Source organism: Plectropomus leopardus, chromosome 12, assembly GCF_008729295.1.
Source record: "Plectropomus leopardus isolate mb chromosome 12, YSFRI_Pleo_2.0, whole genome shotgun sequence".
In the NCBI taxonomy this organism is placed as follows: domain Eukaryota; kingdom Metazoa; phylum Chordata; class Actinopteri; order Perciformes; family Serranidae; genus Plectropomus; species Plectropomus leopardus.
In genome coordinates this window covers 4,449,759-4,470,961 of record NC_056474.1, presented here as the reverse complement: position 1 = coordinate 4,470,961, position 21,203 = coordinate 4,449,759, and the positions used below count along the sequence as shown (strand labels likewise).

The 21,203-nt window shown below is 38.7% G+C and overlaps 1 protein-coding gene across 1 annotated transcript in view; it reads right to left on the bottom strand.

Annotated features, from left to right (window-relative positions):
• Window positions 1–1,001: 1,001 nt before the first annotated feature.
• The window catches only part of LOC121951149 (piezo-type mechanosensitive ion channel component 2), a 99,476-nt gene continuing 79,274 nt past the window's right edge, over window positions 1,002–21,203 (bottom strand). Inside the window, 22 exon segments of the mRNA XM_042497396.1 lie at window positions 1,002–2,685; window positions 2,917–3,121; window positions 3,523–3,602; window positions 4,069–4,188; window positions 5,137–5,309; window positions 5,437–5,529; window positions 6,297–6,485; window positions 7,439–7,586; window positions 8,635–8,793; window positions 9,626–9,837; window positions 9,918–10,065; window positions 11,492–11,624; window positions 12,535–12,841; window positions 13,275–13,454; window positions 14,241–14,499; window positions 15,490–16,179; window positions 16,966–17,139; window positions 18,602–18,795; window positions 18,907–19,073; window positions 19,199–19,279; window positions 19,370–19,490; window positions 20,232–20,330. Of these exon segments, the coding sequence (XP_042353330.1) occupies window positions 2,433–2,685; window positions 2,917–3,121; window positions 3,523–3,602; window positions 4,069–4,188; window positions 5,137–5,309; window positions 5,437–5,529; window positions 6,297–6,485; window positions 7,439–7,586; window positions 8,635–8,793; window positions 9,626–9,837; window positions 9,918–10,065; window positions 11,492–11,624; window positions 12,535–12,841; window positions 13,275–13,454; window positions 14,241–14,499; window positions 15,490–16,179; window positions 16,966–17,139; window positions 18,602–18,795; window positions 18,907–19,073; window positions 19,199–19,279; window positions 19,370–19,490; window positions 20,232–20,330 (4,185 nt within the window). The 3' untranslated portion in view covers window positions 1,002–2,432.

The following is a 21,203-nucleotide window of genomic DNA, read 5'->3' as shown; positions in this document are numbered from 1 at the left end:
AAATCAAGCCAGTTTGCTAGGTTTCAGAGGTTTGAATGACCTGTTACTTTTGTTTTGAAGCGCAAGTAAACCCCTACGGATGATTCAGCTCTCAGTAAAAATCTGAACAATGAACACAACAAAAGTTTAAGCTGGTTGTAATCTCCAATCCTCACCACTAGATGCCACCAGATCTGCCTAAATCATATACACTTCACCCTTAAAGTCGTGGGCAAAGTATTTATGAAAATTGAATGTTTTATTATAGTATAATGCCTTGAGAAAATTTCCAACATTGCTGGTGCGGGCAGCTCGTCTCCCACCTGCTAATGTGTGCTCACCTTTTTTCTCAGATAACATCCAGAGGAGCCGAGTAATCCGCAGAGGTCCTTTCCAGAACTAACAGGCCCTATGATTAAAACCAGTAAAAACACGTTACAAATCAGTATATCTTTGGCATGGCGTTTGGCATGTTGCAGACGGGCAGCTCGACCACCACTTGCTAATCTGTGCTCACCCGTTTTCTCTGATAACTCCGTGTGTGCTCACCTGTTTTCTCTGATAACTTTATGTGTGCTCACCCGTTTTCTCTGATAACTTCGTGTGAGCTCACCTTAATTGCTGATCCAGACTTGCAGGAGGCTTAAACCAGGAGCTGAATTATCCTCTTGCCGTCTCCGTCGTCTATGTAGATCTAAACAGCTCCTTCTAAGGTAACAAACAACAGCAATTCATATTTTCAGGTGATTACACCCTAAATAAAACACACTTATTATATTCTATCTCTGCCAACATATCCCCCTAATTCCTACAAATTGGACCTTTAAAGAAATATGATCGATGAAGTCCGCTGGTTCGTGTTGGAGGCCGTCTTCACACCAGAGGGTCTCTGCTTCAGTCAGCTGCAGCTGTTTTTCGTTTTTCATTAAAATCCCGTCGAAACACTGTTGACACAGATTCTGCAGCCGCTCACTCACAGTCCTTCTGCACAAACAAACAGCAGCTGAATGCAAAACTCGACACCTTTCCAGATGTTTTATTAGCAGATCTCTGGACCTCTATCATACCACATCGCCTTAAGCATACAGGTACAATTTCACATTTCATTCCACCGTGACCTGTCCCCCCTTAAAATCGTATGTACATGTAATGAAAATTAGACATGGCAATAATGAAGGTTTTTTTCTATCATGCTACAATGTCCTTTAATGCATAGTTTGGACCAAAGGGCTTCGTGTCTCAGCCCTTCATGTGAGGAATCTTTTTTGTGTGTTTCTGCTCTTCGTGATGACTGAATGCACAGTGTTCATCAGTATGAATGTTAAAAACAGGTTCACAAGTGGTGTGCAAGAATCTACCGCCTGATGCACGTTACCCTGATTCAGAAACAGCCCTCTGCTGGTCTCGACTCAAGCCAACCTGTAGATGATTCAGAAACACGGGTGATTGGCAATTGAACGGTCCACAGCGATAAATTCACTTTCTTAATGCAGCCTGTGCAGTAAACGTACTCTGTATCAAAGTCCATCTGAACAATATCCACGTTAAATTTCATGCCATTTAAATAAATCTTTTCTACAGTCTTTTAGATCCATCAAAGCCTACATATTGGAACATATAACTCATACAATGAATATCTGTGAAAACAGCTCTTCCTGAGAAAGATATGTATGTAGTTGGTAACAGTTCATACAAACAAAATAAGGCAAGTAAAGATTGTCTGATAATGCTGCGTCTCTCAGGGGGCTCCCATGTGGCTCTGACCTTTTTAAAAAAAGGAAAATGTGAATGTTTCTTTGTCAGAACCGGTGTTTTTCTTTCAGTCCACATCCTTCAAAAATTTTGGAGGAACTCAATATTGCACAGTCCCACAGTCCAAGCGTTCCAGTATGGAGAAAAAACGAGATTGTGCTCATGTGGTTGTTTTTGTGCACTTATTTGTTGGTGGGAAGCCCTTAAAAGTTTAATGTTGCAGTCTCTCCGCCTGCTGTGTGATTTTGAAAATGTTAGAGGAGGAGCATGAAGAGCGATTTGGGCATTTGTGTTTAAAAACCTACCTTGTATAAGGGATTTTATAATTTAGGAAAATTGTCCTAAAACATTTCTCCGCCTCCAACTGGACACCAGCTGCTTATTTTATCCACTGGATGCCAAACTGAGCCAAGTTTTGTGAGATAAATACAGCACCGGCAAATCTGTCCTCAATAATATGACTGCAATTGTTGTTTTTCATCCGTAAACAGTAGAAAATACCAGTTTCTTTATAACTTTGGAGCTAACTCTGTATCACTGCCATCAGAGCTCAGTTGTAGAGGACAGAGTTGGTCCTCAGCTGACTTTGTGCTCCCTCAGCAGGCGAATCAGCTGCTCAGACCGTCAGAGCGACTTCCTGAAAAAGCGTCTCCTGTCTGTAAAGCCCTTGGCTTCATTAGTTGACGTCCCCTCGCTGAGTTTCACTGCGTTTTCTCTCGGGTCCACTTGATCATAGTCTCTGGGGAGCGGTAGAGGAAGATGAGTTTGGCGTACATGTCCTCCTCCAGGTCCAGCTCGCCTGTCTCTCGGACCAGGAAGATGTCGGTGCACAGCTTGAGGATTCGGTCCACGTTGGGCAGCTCCTCGAACATGATGGTGTGGGAGATGCCGCTGAAAAACTCTCGCACAAACTTGCCGATGACAAGAACCACAGAGGCGTACAAGCCCATGATCCTAGACGGGAAAGGGAGAGAGGAAATCAGACAACGCCTCATGCAAGAAACAAACAAATCTAATATTTTTGTTTGTATCCATGATTATATCTCATTTTGTTAGTGCTCATGGATTTCTGGGATTCACCAGTGTTGTCATATTTTTACTGTCCTCTTCAATTTAGTTAGACACACAAAGAAAAACCAAAGATTACTTTTTAATCCACACCAAACAAAATGTATCACCACATACCCATATCCAGCCAGAAAGCCCAAACTGGGCGGGCTGACTTGGTCGCTGAACACGTAGAGCTCCAAGCCGTAATCATACTTATTTTTCAGAGGCCTTTTTGGTATCGGGCCGAGCACCGTCTGGTTGACAATCCACCATTCCTGGCTCTGATTCGTGAAGGACTCACTTCGCTTCAAGGTCAAGCTTATGTTGAACATCTTGTCATCTACAAAGTTGAAGAATGAAATTTGTCATTCATGCCCTTCTTCAGCATGCACATTGGCAATATCCATTTTGAGGATTCAGCACCCAGTTTGAACAAGTTACACTGTCAGTGAGTGCATTGTGTTTGATTTTTACATTAATAAACGCACCCATTTGGAAAATTTTAAAGCCGCTATGTGTTGAATTTAATTGTGACATTAAAATCTCTGAGATTACTCTGATTACACGGTATTTCAATCCTGTCTTAGACTGAAAGTCTAAAGTTCTTATCATAGTGGCTATAAAAAATAGACGACTCAAAGCTTTAAACTTCTGCAAACACTTTAAGAATACCTGGTAAGTTATTAAAAAAAACAGGTCCAGACTACACAGGTGATGATAATTATGATGTATGACGTTCACCTTCATAAAGCTGACTGACAGACTTGGCATCGGAGTCGCTGGGAGCTCGAATATAACGAGGGAAGATCTCTTTTAGGGTCCTGCAGGGAAAGGGAGGCTGTTACTTCTCCATATGTTGGCGCATCACAGTAAAAACACATTAACCATTTAAGTAACACTTAATTTGGATATTCAGCCACCTCCAGATAGTTTAGAGTTTTTGTAACATTTCAACAGCTTATTATTTGAGATTTACTGTTTTGCTTTATCTGTAGAATTTCATCCACGTGACGATTTAACCACATATTCTGATAATAATAACTTAGGTTGAGTAAATAAATTACTGGAGGAAAAACAAACTCGATAGATAATCTGTTAAACATCTACAGAATAAAACAAAGCAGCTGAACTGTTGAATCTCAATGGTCTATAAATTATCTGTTGACGACTATCCAAATAGTTTGACCCCGTAGCAATAATTATGAGGTTTTCTACTGTGATAAAAGTTTATTTAAATAACATGTTAAAAAGTATCTCGTCTGTGATTGACGTAGCTGAAATACTCACACTTGTGAGTTGCCTGCGGTCCCATTTAGGAGCTTAATGAGCTGCTGCTTTGTGCTTGGATCCAGACTCGTCACTCGTTTTCCTGACGCTATTTCCGCCTTGGCACCAAAAGTGAGGTTTCTGAGATCACAACAAGAGGGAGAACTTACAGAAATCAGAAATTTTAAGATTATTTTTACCACATCAAACTGCAGCTATTTGTCAGCACAATTTGTAAAATTAGAAATATTAATTGATTATTCAAATGTATATTAACTTATTTTGACATACACCAGTCTGTGTTAACAAACTTTCATTAACAAAAGTCCCACAGGACCGACCATTTTCACAACACGACCGAAAAATCATTCCGGGGGGGATTTTTTTTCTGGCAACACATATATTTTAGGGCAGATTTCATGTGTCACTGTCTTGTTTTCCAGCCCCTCAAAGATTTTGTGGGCTGTTTTTGGATTGTTGCAGCCTGAAATACCTGATTTCACAGCAGCTTTTCGTGTTCGGTTTGAAACCACTACCCACTTCCTGTGAGGCGACGGGTTTACCAATGCAGTACTGTACCGCCAAAAAAAACAATCAAAAATGTTTTTAAAAAAATAATAATAAAATTACACACCCACACATACATGTATATATAGATATATAATTTAAAAACAACCTAATGCCAACTCAAACTAAGAAAAAATAAACTAAAACAAAACAAAAAATAACTAAACTGAAAGAAAAACAAAAAAAAATATCAACTAAACTGAAACAAAAATCCACTCTGGAAACTGAAACTTATCTGAATTGAAAATGAAATAAAGAGGAATGAAAAACACAGAGCTATAGTAACGCCGCCTGGTATTAACAGCTAACTGACTTCACAGTGAACACTTTACTACTGTAGGAGTCTGTGATAACGTCAATTTTATGATTACATAATATACTACGTGGGAGAAGCACAAATAAATGTTTCCCTTTTTTTGTTGCACTGTGACGATCACAGTTCATCCACTTTCTTGTCACACAGATAAAACTGTAAATGGTTTTTGGAAAACATAAGGACAGGAACACTTTGTTGTGGCGTACCTTTGCACAGACCAGGACACAGTGATAGGGAAGTCCTCCTCGTCGTTGTCCAGCATTCGTATCAGGTTGTCTCTGCTGGGCGGACTGATGGTCCACAGAGAGTTGGAGCTGCCTTTCAGCTCGGCAATGATCAGATCTTGTGGCATGTAGCTCTCCAACCACTGCAAGGCTTCCTAACCGCAGCACAAAACCACACACACGACGTTATTTACACTTTAATATAACGTTTTTAAATAGTGTGCCAACATTATGAACACAACAAATGACATTTTGTTTTTGTATTATTATTCTCATACTTACGTCGTTCTTCCCATATCGACGCTTAAAGTTGTCAAATTCGGTTTCGTTCACAGTCTGCAGTTGTGTTTGCTGAGCGCTCATGGTGAAGATGGGCTGTGGGAGGAGGACATTGCTTCAGTGATTGCTCTGATTGTTTCCCAGTAACACAACGACATTAAACCCTGCAGCCAAAATACTCACAAAACACAAAAAACATGATAGTATTAGTATAAAAAGTTACTCGGAAATTCAAAGAATGACGTTTTCTTAGGCTTTCCCCATAAAGTTAAGAATAGATTTCTGATTAAGATAGAAGTTATTCACAGAGGATTTTATCCCTTAAGGGAGCTTCTAAGGTGAAAATCTGTTAGGAATAAGAAAGGAGGACTTTTGAGAGGCTTAAGAGTTTTTTTAGCAGCAGTGGAAGAAGTATCCACATCCTTTACATAGTAAAGAAAGTAAAAATAGTAATAGTAAGTAAAAGTCCTGAATTGAAAATTTAAATAAAAGTAATCAAGTATAATCAGGAAAATATGCTTAAAGTATTAAAAGTAAAAAGAAATGCAGAAAAAAAATCAAAATTATTAGAAAAAAAGGAGCAAAAACACCACAAAACTTATTTTTTATTTGAAAACAACACCCCCAAAAACTCAAAATAATTTCAACTTCAATCAACTTAAATGTTTATTAACAGTTGGCAGCAGTTATTTGTTTGTGAATTGACTGGTTAATTCATAAATAATAATAATTGTTTACTTTTGTGCTTTTGAGCTTTTGTGATTATATAATTTATGAAAGTATCTGGCTTTGAGTTTCTCAGTAGTGCGTTTAGCAAACTTGTTTCTATTGAAATGATTTGATAAAACAAACTGTGTCCACACCTGAAAGCCAGCCAGGGTGATGGCAAACGACACGTCCAGCGGCGTGTTGACGACCCCGGCTACAGACTTAACCAGTGACATGAAGAGCAGCGGGAACCAGACGATACAGATCAGCAGCACGACAATCATCCCTCCCATCCCGTACTTCACCACCTTCTTCTTCTTCTGGCCTCGGGGCTGAGGATACCGCTGCAGGGGAAGACGATAAAGGACAGTGATATATTATTTAACCTTAATGGTAAAACAGGCCAGATGCATAAAACTCTGTGCAGAGTCACCAACAGAGGCAGAAATATTAATGTTTAAAGCTGCACATGAGCCTGATTCTACTTATAAATCTCCATCATTGTGGCGACGTACAAGCATGAATGTCATTTCCACACCCACAGCTCAGCGTATATGGTATATGAAAATGCCCTTAACCCTTTGAAACCTGAGCAAAGTGGTTTGGTTTCTTTCAAAATCATGGGAGGAAGGCAATGAGCAACTAAAGAAGAAATGACAAACAAGCCAAAAAAAGGTGAAAAGTACAAGAAAATTAGCTGAATAATAATAATAAGAACAATAATAATAAATTCAATAAATACATAAATAAAACTTAAAAGAAAACAGAAATGAACAGGAAAAAGTGCATAAAAATAAAATAATTTTGTGACATAATTTTAAATATGTAATTATGATCATTATAAATATTTTTTCCCCTAGACATTTTTCCTTTTTTTAAAAAACTGATTTTCTAAATCTACAAATTTCTGGCAATTTGTGGAACATTCCTTACTAAGTTATTCGTTGCCTTCGTTCCCAAAAGAAAACATCTTTACGGCTACATGTCTTCTATACCTATTATTACTACTATACTATTCATCATCTGTAGATGAATTATTTGGATCGGAGTTACAAAAGTAAAGATGGAGCAAAGACTGTCAGGATAGGAGCAACCAGGAGGACTGACTGCTGGGGTGCATTTTTCACTATAGTGAGGCATTGAATTATGACATTTGTGGACTGAATAAATCCTCCTAATATTCAGCTCACTGCAAAAAGTGAGAGCCCCATCACAAAGGTAAATTTCAGCGAGCATTCCAGCATGACAGACTTTGGCTCTTGTTCTCACACTCGACTGATGCCGCAATGATAAACACCTTCTCAGACTCTCTCCAGCATTTGAGGATGAAGATGTGAGCGTAGATATCCTCCACACAGATCCAGCTGGACAGAGACAGAGAAGTGTCGGTCCAAACCCAGTCCATCACGGCCCGCAGCTCCGTCAGAAACGGCACCAGGCGGAAACTACAAACAACAGGCAAATCTTTATTTATCATCCTGCCAAAATGTGAGATGGAAAAAAAATCTGCTTCAGTAAATTCTTAATTGTGCCCAAGTTTTTGGTAATTGCATTTTGTTTTCACATACTGATAACATTTAGTGAGTTTGTGAGCACTTATTTTGTTACATTAATTACATGAGAATTTTAGATTTAAGTGAATGAATAATAATGACAGCTTTTAACAAGCACCACAAATTATTACATAACATCAGTTAACTCTTTTAAACCTGGAACGACATCAGTTTTCTTTCTTGAAAAATGAGCAAATTGGTTTGATTTGTTTTTTTAAAGCATGGCTAAAAAGACTTTTCCCATAAAGCACTAAAAATTACGAAACGCTCCTAAAATCCGGGAAACATTCTAAAATGAGAGAAACGTTATAAAATACTGGAAAGGTTCCCAAAATCCGAGAAATGCCTCTAAAATCCGAGAAACATCATATAATTCAAGAAATGTCCTGATATCCTAGGAGCATCCTTAAATCTGTGAAATGTCCTAAAATCCTAGAAAAGTCCTTTGATCTGAGAAATGTCCTACAATCCCAGAAACATTCTAAAATTCTAAAAAATGTCCTAAAATCCAAAAAAGGTCCTAAAATCCTAGAAACTTCCTAATATCCAACAAATGTCCCAAAATCACAGAAACATCCTAAAATCCTAGAAAAGTCCTTAAATCCCAGAAATATCCTAAAACTCTATTAACATGTATGGGGCTGCTGCGACTGGCCCCCGGGCCTCCTTTTATTTTTCAAAAGTGGCCCCTAAGAACAGCAAGTTAAGTATCACAGCGTTAAAAGTAAGGAACTAAAAGTGATATATACAAATGGAGAATGCACAAAAGACCCAAACAAATATCTTGTTTCCACATTTTTGAAACAAATAACTCCAGGTGTGATTTTGTCCGTCTCCTTCCGTTCTCATAACAGCAGCTAGTTTTTCACCCTCCGATAAGACCTGAGTCCTGGACCTGTTTGCTCAGCTGGAAGAAATGATGCTCTCCAGTGTAACTCACCCTTGAAACAGGAAGAGGTTGACATAATTGTAGCTCTTGGTGAGGAAGTTTCCCAAAACTCGGGTGGGATATCCACAGCGGATCTGGTAGGCCGACAGCCCGAAGTAGATGCACTTGACAAAATACCACATCTGAGCGACTGTGTTCTCGCTGAAACGTCTACGAGGGGCAGAGAAGAGACAGTTTGTAAACTTGAAGAAAGAAGTTATTTGGTTCTGTTTTTTTTAAGCCCAAAACACACTTGAATGTTCATATTTTCAGGCTTTGAAAACAAAACAGCTCAAATGCAAAAAAAAGCTGGATTGAACTAAATTCTTTCAGCTGTAAAAGAATCATAATCACACTGTTTGAGACGGAGAACATATTTTAAACATGTTCTTTATTTAAATGGTAATAGACAAAAGATAGAAATGGCCTAAAGACATAAAGCCATAAAACCCAGGATTGAGGGCAATTTAAAATACTAAACAAATTAATCACTTAATGACTTATGATTAACCCTTTGAAACCTGGAAAGACATCAGTTTTTTTCTTGTGCGTTCACACACCTTTCACACACATATAAACATCTGAAAGCTGAGCAAACTGGTTTGAGATTTCTTTTGAAAAAATGGCTAAAAACGCAATGGGCAACTTGGAAAGAAACATCCTACAAAGTGCAAGAAATTAGGAAAAAAATCATTTATTTAGAGAAATTCTAAAAAGAAAATAGTAGTCAGAAATAGTCCCGAATTTCAAGAAAAACAATATTACTATTATTAACTTTATATATATATATATATATATATATATATATATATATATATATATATATATATATATATATATATATATATATATATATATTTTTTTTTTTTTTTTAATTTAGGTTTTTTTTTTTTTTTTTTTTTTGCTTTTTTTAAAAACATTTTTCTTCCTTGTCTTTTTTTGGCCAAATTTCAAAGGGTTAAATGCAAAACATATCTGATGTGACATAAGATTGAGTTCTTACTTTTCTGTGACTCCTGGCAGGATAAAGAACATCCAGAAGTGGATGCCAAAGACCAGGATGACCTGGAAGATGACTTTGCCCATGACGGACTTTCTGAGGTAGAGGGCGCGGTCCACCACCATGGTCCCAAACTGGATCAGCACCATGACCAGGAAAGGTCCAGGCACCTGATCCTCGGACAGGGACGACGTGATGTCTGCAGCCGAGTGTTTCTAGAGGAGATGTAAATAAATATTAATTTCTGTCAGAGATTATTTTGTTGGATGGATTTAAATGCAATTTTAAAACTTACACCAAACGCCCAGAATCCGAACACAATGATGATGAAGTCAACTGTGTCAGCGAGGAACATCAGCACGTAGACGTCTGTGACTGCGCTGTACTCTGGATGGATCAAGTTATAGAAGAACTGCCTCATAGGAAGGTAGATCTCCAGGAACCTACAAAGAAATATAAGTAAAGTTACGCCTTGCAGTTATATGCCTCCGCAATATGTTAACATGACGGTTGACAATGCTTAAAATATGCATATTTCTGCAAAAAAGCTGCAAATTCTAAAATGTGGAGGCTTCACCCACATCTTCATCCCTGCACGACCGAATCTTTATTACAATCAGTGGATGAACATTTGCATCTGGGGAGCATGGGTGGATAAATCTCCACAAAAAAGCCACATAAAACCTAAAAAGGCATTTTAGCGCGTAGGTTGCTACCTCTGAGCTTGTTTTTTTCATGCACAGCGATAAACAAAGTGTGTAGATAAGTCTGGCTATGCAGGATTAGATCCACACATAACAGTATTTTGGAAACAGAAATAACAGGAAGTGTAGGTAAATCCTTATATATAATAATAATAATAATTTTTTATTTTTTAAAATAACTAATCTATATGAAATACATATTCCAGGTAATTTATACCGCTATTCTTCATGTGTCATTTGGGTCCATGTATTTTATTAGTGCTACTACACTTTTAAGGTCGTAGAGTAATTTTGAATGTTTTTTGAGTTTAAATTCAGAGTGAAGTTGCAGTATAAAATGTGTACTTGTAAACTTGCATGTCATTTAATGTCTGGGCCCCCTATTTACTAGCTTTCAATAGCTTATCAGGGTGTCCCATTTCACACGTCTAATTTTACTTAAAATCATGTTTGTAGCTATAATTTTATCAACTCTGTGAATAAACTGAAACTGACAAACTTGAACTGATGAATTCCATCTGAAAGAGGCACAGCCACAGTCTACGTCCTGCTGCACAAACTGGGAGCTGTGTGTTTGTGGCTGCTGATATTTTTTTCAAAATCTTGATGCCATAGTGTCATTAAGTGAGGTTCACAACGGCCTTTGTGTTGTTTTAAGAATGAAATCTTTGTAATAGAAATGCTGTTTGCTGTTATATCATTATTGTTTATTTTGTGTCCTCAGCCTGATGTTCTTTTGTTGTTGTAGTTCTTTTGTAGTTTTTGCTGTGTATCTTGGTCGGGACAAGTTTGAAAGTTAGACACCACTGGTCTTATTTTGAGAAAAGGTCCTTTTGATGCGTTTCAGTTACTGCTGTGGACGTAACATCTCAGAAACCACTCGCTCCATTGTGATTAAATTTAGAACAGTAACATGTTTTGGTCTGTTGCAGCACTTACAAAAATGACTCTGACCGGTCTGACGGGAATGCTGTAATTAAAGGTCTAAATTTAGACCTCTGAAAGGTTTCAGCTAATATGATTTTCCAGTATTTGTCTAGAATATTTGCTGAGAGGAGTTCTCATCAGTTCCCTCATAAAGTTACACTTCCTTGTATAATCTCAGTCACGACCACAACAGAAAACAAACAAACAACTGTGATGAACCAGCTATGCTTGACTGTACCGCCTAATGACGAAAGCTTTTCCTTTAAGGAGCTGCTCCCTCAGCTTCTCCATGATCATCTGTTTGCGGGTCTTCTGATGGACGCTGGCCTCGCTGCCGTCCTTGTGGCTGCTGTTGTGGGAAGCGGTACTTCCTGTGGAAATAATTTACATTTTGCACTGTAAATGAACCGTGACGAGGCGTTGAGTTGCTGATAAAGCTGAAATCCACAAAGACCTCATCGAAGAGGTCAAAGCTCGAGACCACAAGAAAGGAGAGCGTTCCTTCTGTTCATTCATTGTTGTTATGATTATTAACCCTCTGCTTTCACTATGGACATTTTTGTGCAAATTTTTCACTTTTTTTTCGCAGTCATTTTGGCTGTGTTGGTGCATTTGACATGATTTTTTGTAAGAAGGTTTTTTTCTTGATAAATTTTGAAATTCCAATTTCAAGTTTTGTAATGGGTCTATAATACACTGTGCGCACATTTAATACCCTTTAAGGCCATTAGGGACAAAAATGTCCACTTCCAAACTTCAACTTCAGTCCTGATCACAAATACAGACCTCGCAGAAAGGGGCACCTGTTTCACGGAGGCAATGACACCATCCACTTGCCGTCTAATATTATATTCTTTGCACGAAACGACAGCTTCACTGCAGATTAGACACACTGGCTTTGCATTCACAAAACCAGGTAGGATGAACGCATCCTTGTCTCTCCATTCTTCAATGAATGTCAACTTTCCTCTTTAGACTTTTTGATAGACATTTTCTCTTGGTTGGCAGCAGGTTAAATGTTTAGATAACTTCAGTCTGCACACAACATAATATTGTACATCCAGCACGCAAACAATTTTTTAAAAAAATGCAACGTTGTACAAGGAGAGGGTCCACCGATAATTCTGTAATACTGAGAGTAAAGCTGCATCAAGTAATTATCAGATAAAGCACATGGTCAGTCCAAGTGGGTATCTTTTGTGTAAAAATAAAATAATAGGCCACATTCAGTCAGTTATCTCATGATTAATTAGGACATAGACCACAGATAAGAATCCTCACCTCTCTTTGACCTTGCAGAGGAGTGAAGAGATCGGTGAGAAATGTGCGAGCCTCCGCTGGAGCTCTTGCGACGCTGGTAGGTCTGCTGTTGTGGGTAGTGCACCTGGACGTGTCCTGAATCAATGGAGGTCCCAAAGTTTATCGATCTCAAGGTGTGAGCGGAGCTTCTCCCCTCGCTGATCAGCGAGGAGGCGTGCTCTGAACCCTTCTCACTCCCCTCCTTGTCCTTTCCCTCATCCTCTGACTCGCTCTGACGAGACGGCTCTTTCTTTTCTTTGGCCTCGTCCTCGTCCCAAAGACCATGGCACTGAAAAATTAAAGGACGAGGACAAATGGAGAGATCTGTAAAGGATTTGCAATCATTTTCCATGTGCAGTTGGTGTAAATGTTTTTACTGTTGAGTTTTGCGTCTCGTTTTTTACTATTAATACGGTTCTTTTTGCTCTATTTATCTTGTACAGACCTTGCTTTGATATCCCTTTACTGCTGTAACAATGCAGATTTCCTCATTACGGGACTAATACAGGATTATCATATCTTATCTTATTTTCATGCCCAAAAGAATTGAGCGTCTTATACTGGGGAGTGCAGCCGCATTCAAACATTTTATAGTAAGTCACAGCCGCAGCCATTAATGAACAGTTCAAAGGAGTTTCTTTCATTTGTTGAAAAAGATGAGAAATTACTGAAATGCACATATTCATGTTTATATTTCTGAAATATTCTGTGTTTGCAGGAACCTTCAGAATGGATCTGTGGAAGAAGAGAGCCAGTAACTGGACCAGGTCGTAGTGGACATAACCATCCTTCTTCTCCACCCCGATGATGTTGGGAGGGTAATACGGTTTATTCTTATCTATAATGTTCTGGTTGAAGGGGAAGAAGCCAAACTGGAAGAAGTACTTGATGACGATGGTGACCTAGAGGAAAAACAAAATGTGTGTCAGTGAAGCTGTCAGGGTAAGGTCAAAGTTTTCCTGTGACACGTAACAGATTGTTGTATAACATAAATAATAGGAAAATTCTTAGTCTTAGACTACAATATAATAATATGTATCTTATCGGTTCATAAACACAACGCATCAATGCAACAAATTAATATTTATACTCCTACCTGTTAATGTCACTGTCAACAAAATGTAATAAATGGATCTTAAACTCTTTAAAACCTGGCTGGACATTTGGTTTTGTTGTGCTGTGTTCAGACACTTTTTACAAGCTATTTAACCCTTTGAAACCTGAGCAAATTGGTTGGATTTCTGTCAAAAACATTGTATATGCAATGAGAAACTTGGTAAGAAATATACCACAAATTTCAAGAAATTAGTGAAAAGTGATGAAGAAGATGATGATGCAATTTAGTTTTACAAAGGGGTGATAATTATTACCAAATCATTACAAAAAAGGGTAAAATTTCCTTTCTCATTTTTAAATTATGCTATAGAAGAAAAAATATACATATATTTTTATTTATCATTTTCCTGTTTTTTTGTTCGTTTTTTTTTTATTTACTTTTTTAAATCAACTTTTTATTTATTTTTGCTTATTTTCAGGTGATTTCCTTGTAACTTTACGAATTTCCTGCAATTTCTTTGGGCCATATTTTGTTATAATTGCTCACTGCCTTCTTACCATTTTTATTAAAAAGAAATCAAAACAAATTTGCTCAAGTTTCAAAGAGATGAAATCTCTGTATCGGACCGTACCTCGGTGTAGACGATGGCAGTCATCCAGTAGCGCTTGCTGGGCCGGGGCACTGACAGCATGGCCCAGAGGAAGATGGTGGTGGGAAGGACCAGGGTGGCGCAGGAGGCGGACACCATGTGGTTGATGATGATGACCAGGTAGCACACCATCTCTGAGTGAGCCACCAGCATGTTGTAGAGGGCGTAGCAGAGCTGGAGGATCAGAGGCTGCTTCTGGTAAAATCTATCTGACTGCTCCAGCTCCTCGTCATAAAACATCCTGCACGGACACAAAGAGGTGGACTGATGTGGTGCAACTGATTATTTTTCTGCTTCTAAAACATTGCAAAAAGATACATAAATGGGTTTATATTTGGGACTTGTTTAGCTGCTTTGCATTATTTTAAACTTGAATATTATTCTAGATTTCCAAAAATGCCTGCAATCATCAATGGATTACTAAACAGGTACACAAGAGATGCCAAAACAAAAATGTGCAAAAAACAGAGACAGAATGACCACGTAACTACAAAAACACACAAAACTAGAAAGAAATGCAAACAACCACCAAGGGACACAGAATGACCATTTGACTAAAAAAAAAACGCAAAAGAACAACAAAGACACACAAAACAACCAGATAACTACAAGAGGACACAAAAAACTACAGAGATGCAAAGCAGCCACAAAGAGATAAAAGACGACCACAAAAAGAAACAAAACAACAGTTAAAAGTTACAAAACATCCATAAAAAGATGCAAAACAGCGATCTCCAGTGTGGGTGTCTTGCTCTTATGTAGGAGGGCTGTGGGGTCTTCAACATTGTGTCATAATCAGTTTCATAAGTGCCCCTCAAATTACAGAGCACCTGAAAGTTTGGCTCAATGTGCGGGTATTTCTGTTGTTGTGAGATGTCCAGCAGGTTGAGAACTGCAATGCCAGCATATATGTTTGGTGTAGCTAGAATTATTTGAAATTTCTAGAGATCAGTTTAGACATGATAAAGTGAGGAATGGAGTTTTTATGGGGGACAGTTTAAGATGATACAGATACATTTTTGGCAATTTTTCAAAAAGTAAAAAGGTCAATATCCAGACCTGTGGATGGCACAAACCTACAACTGTGAAGACGGACATCAAACGTCGGCTATTTACTGAAACCTATCTTTAGTGTTGCCTAAATTATTGAGATGAATCTGTGACAAATAGCTGTGGATTTTAATTCCTGCAGAGCTTCATGCTAAACAGCTTTTCAAAGATTTGGACCTACTTGTTGAGCAGCAGTTCGCTGGCGGTCAGCTCGGTGGTCATTGATGGCAACATGATGTCCGACCTGCTGTCTGAGCGGCTGTCAGAGGTCATAATCATGCGCCTCTTACGATCCATGTCACTCTCGTCATCGCTCACTTCCAGACGGTCGAAGCTGACCGCCTTGCTGTAGCTGGGAGGCACGTCAGCGTCGGACGTTTTAGAAGCGTCTGTATCGGGGGTGTAGAGCACCCCTCCTCGTCCTTCTGTCTGCATGAAGTCCTGTTGTCCTCCCCCGTCTTCACTCTCTGTGGTGAAGTCTTTTTCCTGGGCAGAGGGAGCAGACTCTGTCTCCTCGAGCCTGAGGGAGGGGCCCTCATCTGGGCCAAAGGAGTCCCAGGGAGCCACCTCTCTCTCCTGATCCATTGGTACCTCTAATCCCTCCTCACACTCCAGTCCCTCACGGCTCTCACCCTCCTCCTCCTGGTCCTGGTCCTTCTCTTCCTCTTCCAACCTGGGTTCTCCGTCACTCCAGGGAGCGCCCTCGGCCCCCTCACTCTCGTCCAGTTGTTGGGATTCCCAGAGAACCTGCTGCTGCTGCTGCTGCTGCTGCTGCTGCTTGTCCTCCCCTTGATCCTGTTCATCCTCCACTTCTTCTATGGTGTCTGTGGTGCCCTGTCTGGAGTAGAGCGTGACGCACTGGGTTGCTTCACTGCAGGGGACAAAAACAGCAGAGACTGTTTCAATCTGCACTAAAGTCTGTCTGTTCAGATGTCACCCAATTTTTACACAACAAAATTAGTAATTAAGTAAATAAATTATGAAAAAATAACAAAAAACATAAAATAATGTTAAAAAATTACAAAATAAAAATAAAAATAAACAAAATATGACAAAAAAAACCCAAAATATAAAATAATAAATAACAAAAATATACTTCCTCAGGAAGTACCAGGTGTGCTGATAAGCACAGTTATATTGTATCGAGCGATAACTAAAACAAAGGGGCTTTCTGTATTTCAACATTATATTACTATAATTGAAACTTGAATTTTTTTTTTAAAGTATGTGTAAAAAGTCTCGAAAGTCTTGAAAATAATTATAATAAACGAGAGATTCTCTGCCCAGTTGCTTTTTTTTCAATAATGTAGATAAGCAAATATAAACCTTAATTTTCAGACCTTTACCATTACATTAAAACCGGTATACCTCTGCAGTCTTATCCTTAATTAAAATTGCTTTCAAATCACTGTTACTGGGAGAAAACCTGTTTTTTCAAAATGAAAAAACGCACATGCTTTTTGTGTAATATTTGGGTTTTTGGCAGGATTTAATAAAGAAAAGAGTTATAGAGATGTCATGTAATGAGCTGAAATTTAAAAAAAATGGATCTGTGGACATCTTTGATATAAAGAGGAGATGAGATGAGATTTTTCATGTCAGTGACAATGATAAGAAACACAGTTGTGTGTATATGGGTGATGCAGAGGCCAGGCACCTGGACATGAAGCTGCTGCAGCTGTCCATTGACGAATTGGACATGTCCAGGCCGTACATCTTACGCAGTTTGGGCCTGGAGCGCTCGCTGGTTTTGGGAATCGACTCTGGCATCCCATCCAGGTCTTCCAGAGTGGATTGGCGAGAAAAAAGAGTGGTAGCCTCGGTGAAGGCGCTGAGCGGTGGTGAGAGTGACAGATGGAGTGATTAGTGATGAGAAGGATGAGATGTTAGGTATGTTAGGTGACACAGACAGGAGTTTCCCCATACACTGTTTAATGAAGCACTTTAATCCAACCCGTACTTTAAAAATGAGCAGGGGATTTGCTCTATGTTTACCTTTTTATATGAGCATAAAAACATGAGATGCAGGCGAGGATGGCTTCAAAAGAGAGGACGAAATAACTCAATGTGATGTTATTGTACAACCTCAATGCTAGCAATAGCTTCCTTATAGGGTTGTTTCAACAAAATATCAAGATTCAATACAAGTTTCTATTTCTTACTTACCTCTACGGGTATCTGGCCATGCAGAGAGTACAATAATGGCCACGTGTTTGAGATATTTGTCTAACAGCTTTTAAAATTACGTGTGGAAAAAAACAACAACAGCAACATCTAATTCCAGAAACACTGTCCTGGTTAACTTGAATAATCCACACAACACATAACAGGGACTATTTCTACCGCAGAAAGTAGTTCCAAAGAAACTGTTCACAAACGATAGTCATTTTATATGTCACGTCCGAACGGCAACTTCTGGGGCTTAAAAATAAAGTGCCCAAAACTGCAGTTCATCGAACAGCCACTTGAGCTGGCTCCGAAACAGAGTCCATCCCCACAGTCACTGTGTTCAAATGCCCAAAGAGAAAAACAGGTTTTGGTCTCTATAGTTGATTTTCCTGTTCATGAATGCTGTACGGAGGCTGAACGCTACAACCTCCCGCTCAAATCTGGTCACTTCTGGCTCCAAAACACCAAGATGGTGACAGCCGAAATGCCGAACTTGACGCTTCAAAATGGCAGTTGACAAACCAATGGTTAAAGTCACGGTAACTGTCCATTATTTTTTACAGTCTAGGGTCGTATCTCAAAACCTGGACAAATAAAACAAAAAACTGTCTGCATGTCTAATTAATACAAGAGGTAAGTAGGAAAAAAATGTATTTCAGAAAACGTATTCACATGTGGAGCCACAAGTGGTCATCAAAGAGCATGTATTAGTGACACTATGGTACAAATTATGTTTTTATCACTTTTTCAATAAATCATGTCTCAATGAAAATAACATGAATGTGAGTCACTACGATGCAGGAAAGCTGTAACCAATATAACACGTGGCTGAACGTGCTATTAACGTCTACCAACCCACAAGATACTAGTGTCACGTCATACTTTAATAAATCAAGAATTTTTAAGTCTACAGTATATTTTTTTATTGCTTAATTCACTATTGCCTAACCCTAAGATAGAGGGACAAAACAAAAAACAAATATCCCATTTCTGTGCAGCATTTTTTTTAAATGTACTACCTAAAAAAGGGCATAAAGTTAGGAGAGTAAGAGGTCACTCTGTGAAACATTTCATGTTGGGGATTAATTTGGTCTCCCATGTTGCACTACTGACGCTTCGTGTACCTGGACATGCTGTCTCTGGAGGCTGTGGAGTCCTGGCTCTCCATGGGGTATCCTCCTCGCCTTCTTCGGACCCTGGTGGAGCCTGAGGCCGACTCGTCCTCAGAAAGCTGATCCATACTGGCCTGCCTGGACATGTTGAGCCTCATGGCCTTCTGGTAGTAGACGTGGATGCTCTCTCTGGACGGCACGTTACCCTGGGGGGAGGAGAGGAGTTAATCGCTTATTGACTGACTTAAAATGATTGATTTAAGTATTTCAATTAGCTTATAAATGGTTTAAAAAAAGAAGAAACATATGAAACATACCTTTTTGACCTCTCTGGTCAGCATGCAGCGCTCTATACGCAGCACGGTGGAGATGTCGATGTACTCTCTGCACATGTCGTTCATCCACTTGGTGAAACTGTCAACCGTCGTCTGGAAGAGCACCCAGGTGAACTTTATGATGTTGAACACTCGCTTGATGATGTTGTCTGAAGGAGATCAAACAAAACTTTTTAGCATCTCAGACCCAGCGGGAGGAATTTAACATCACAAAATCAAGTCAATCTTTTATTTCAAGATATTAAAAAAAGCGTTTTCTTGAGGAGAGACCCACCTGGACCCTCAGACTTCTTGTTCTCCTCTCCTCTCTCTTGCCCATCTGAGAGGTCGCCGACCTCTATAGTCACATGAGCTGCTGAAGTACAGTAATGACACCTCACTGTGGTTAGAAGAACAAGAAATTCATCGTTTCGTTTGAGTTTTTCTTGCTCTAAATTCAACTTACCATCTCTCTTGCTTTTTCTGTGTCTAACTCCTTTGGTGTATTTTTTCCAAAATTTGCGTTTCTCTTTGCCCCGCGCCCTCAGGGCAGCTTTGGGGTCTGTGATCCAGGCGTGATAGAGAAACTGGAGAACAGAGAGAAGGAGTTTAGCATCCATGAAAGGATGTGAAGAAGACGAGTCACTAAAGTCAATCATGCCAGAGCAAAAACAAGCAAAAGGAAAACACCAATTTAAGGTGATTCTGCACGTTGCGATCCATTAATTACAAATCACGTACCCTTTCATATGACCACAGACTACTTTTGAAACTAAACCTTAACTTTTCTTAAAAATATTTCATGTTTCAACATAGCTCATGAGAGCCACACCTGGTATTTCTAGACAAATTAAGTTATTTACATGAGCCAAATCAAATTCAGAATATTGTCATATTTGGAATAATAGTGGAATATTAGTTCGCATGTTACATAGCCAAGTCTTTTATCAGCGACCAGGCCCAAACACTAAGTGCTAATACAGCTGTTGACAAAATGAAAAGGTCAAAAAACAGACAGGAAACACAAACCAATAACATGTCAGAATAAAGCTCCAGTTCAGGCAAACCGACAGAAAGCCGATCACAACAACATGCAAAAGGTCAAAGCATTTCTATTCCAGCTTATGTTTGATGATTTATGTCAAATTAGCATTTGACTGTGAAATGGACAAACTCATTTATCACTGTGACGTGTGAATCTGTTAATATGATTTCTATTATTTCTGTCACCAAACATGAGCTGGAAACTCATTGCGTTAGTTGTTAATTTAAGAGGCAGATGTTCAAACAGAGAGAAAGCTGTGTTGATTAGTTGTGGTGGTGAGTACCTTGCCTGCCTTGACTACATACTGCAGTATAGTTTTAGGCAGCTTTATGATAGACTTTGGCAAAGCCAGAACAGCAGAGACAAACTTCCCAATAGCTCGCTACAGAGAGACAACAGTGTAAGAGGATTAGTAGAAAATGACTTCACATAATTAGAATCAACAGAGGTTAAATGTATTAGGAGTGAACAAGAAAACATTTTAATACTGTAAAGGTGAATGCATATAGTTTGTCACATTCTCCTGAATGTTAGTATTCAAAATCCTCAACCCTTTGTAAAAGATAGCAAGGTAACAAAATAAACATCCATTAAAAATCATAAATTCTAAAATGTATTCAAGAATCTTTCCAGGTAACGAGCATTGCTATTACACATACCCCAGGCATAACATTTAGCTCGAAAACAACAAAACACGCCTGAAAACAAAAAAATTGAAATAGAGTCTATGGAGCAGCCATATAGCTGTCGGACCCTTGTTGGAGCTGGCTGATGCTTTACTATGATTGTCCAGTTCGTGTTTTAGGAGTTGGACTTAGCGAAGGGTCAAACCAGAGTGTGTGAATAGTAGTTAGCAAGTAAGCAGAGAAGTTAAGACAGTTAGCTCAATCTAATTTTAGACTTAATTTTTAATTAAAAAGTAGCTAAAAATAAATAATATAGAATTTAAATGGTTTGCTAAAAGTAACGACTACATAGTTAGAATAGCTGAACGTCTAGCTCCTGTCACTAATTATTAAATACAAACTTAACCAAACAAACTTAACAAATTGACAGTTTAACTGTAAGAAAAAATACTGTAAGAATGGTATTAAAATATATGAAAAATACTGTGAATAATGTCTAATAATATCCACTTAATGATGAATTTAAATTAACCCATTGAAACCTGATGTGATGTATCTAAAAGCAGTGTGAGGGTACATCTTAAAGAAAATGCTGGGAACCACTATAGGACACAAAGTATTTAAATCCT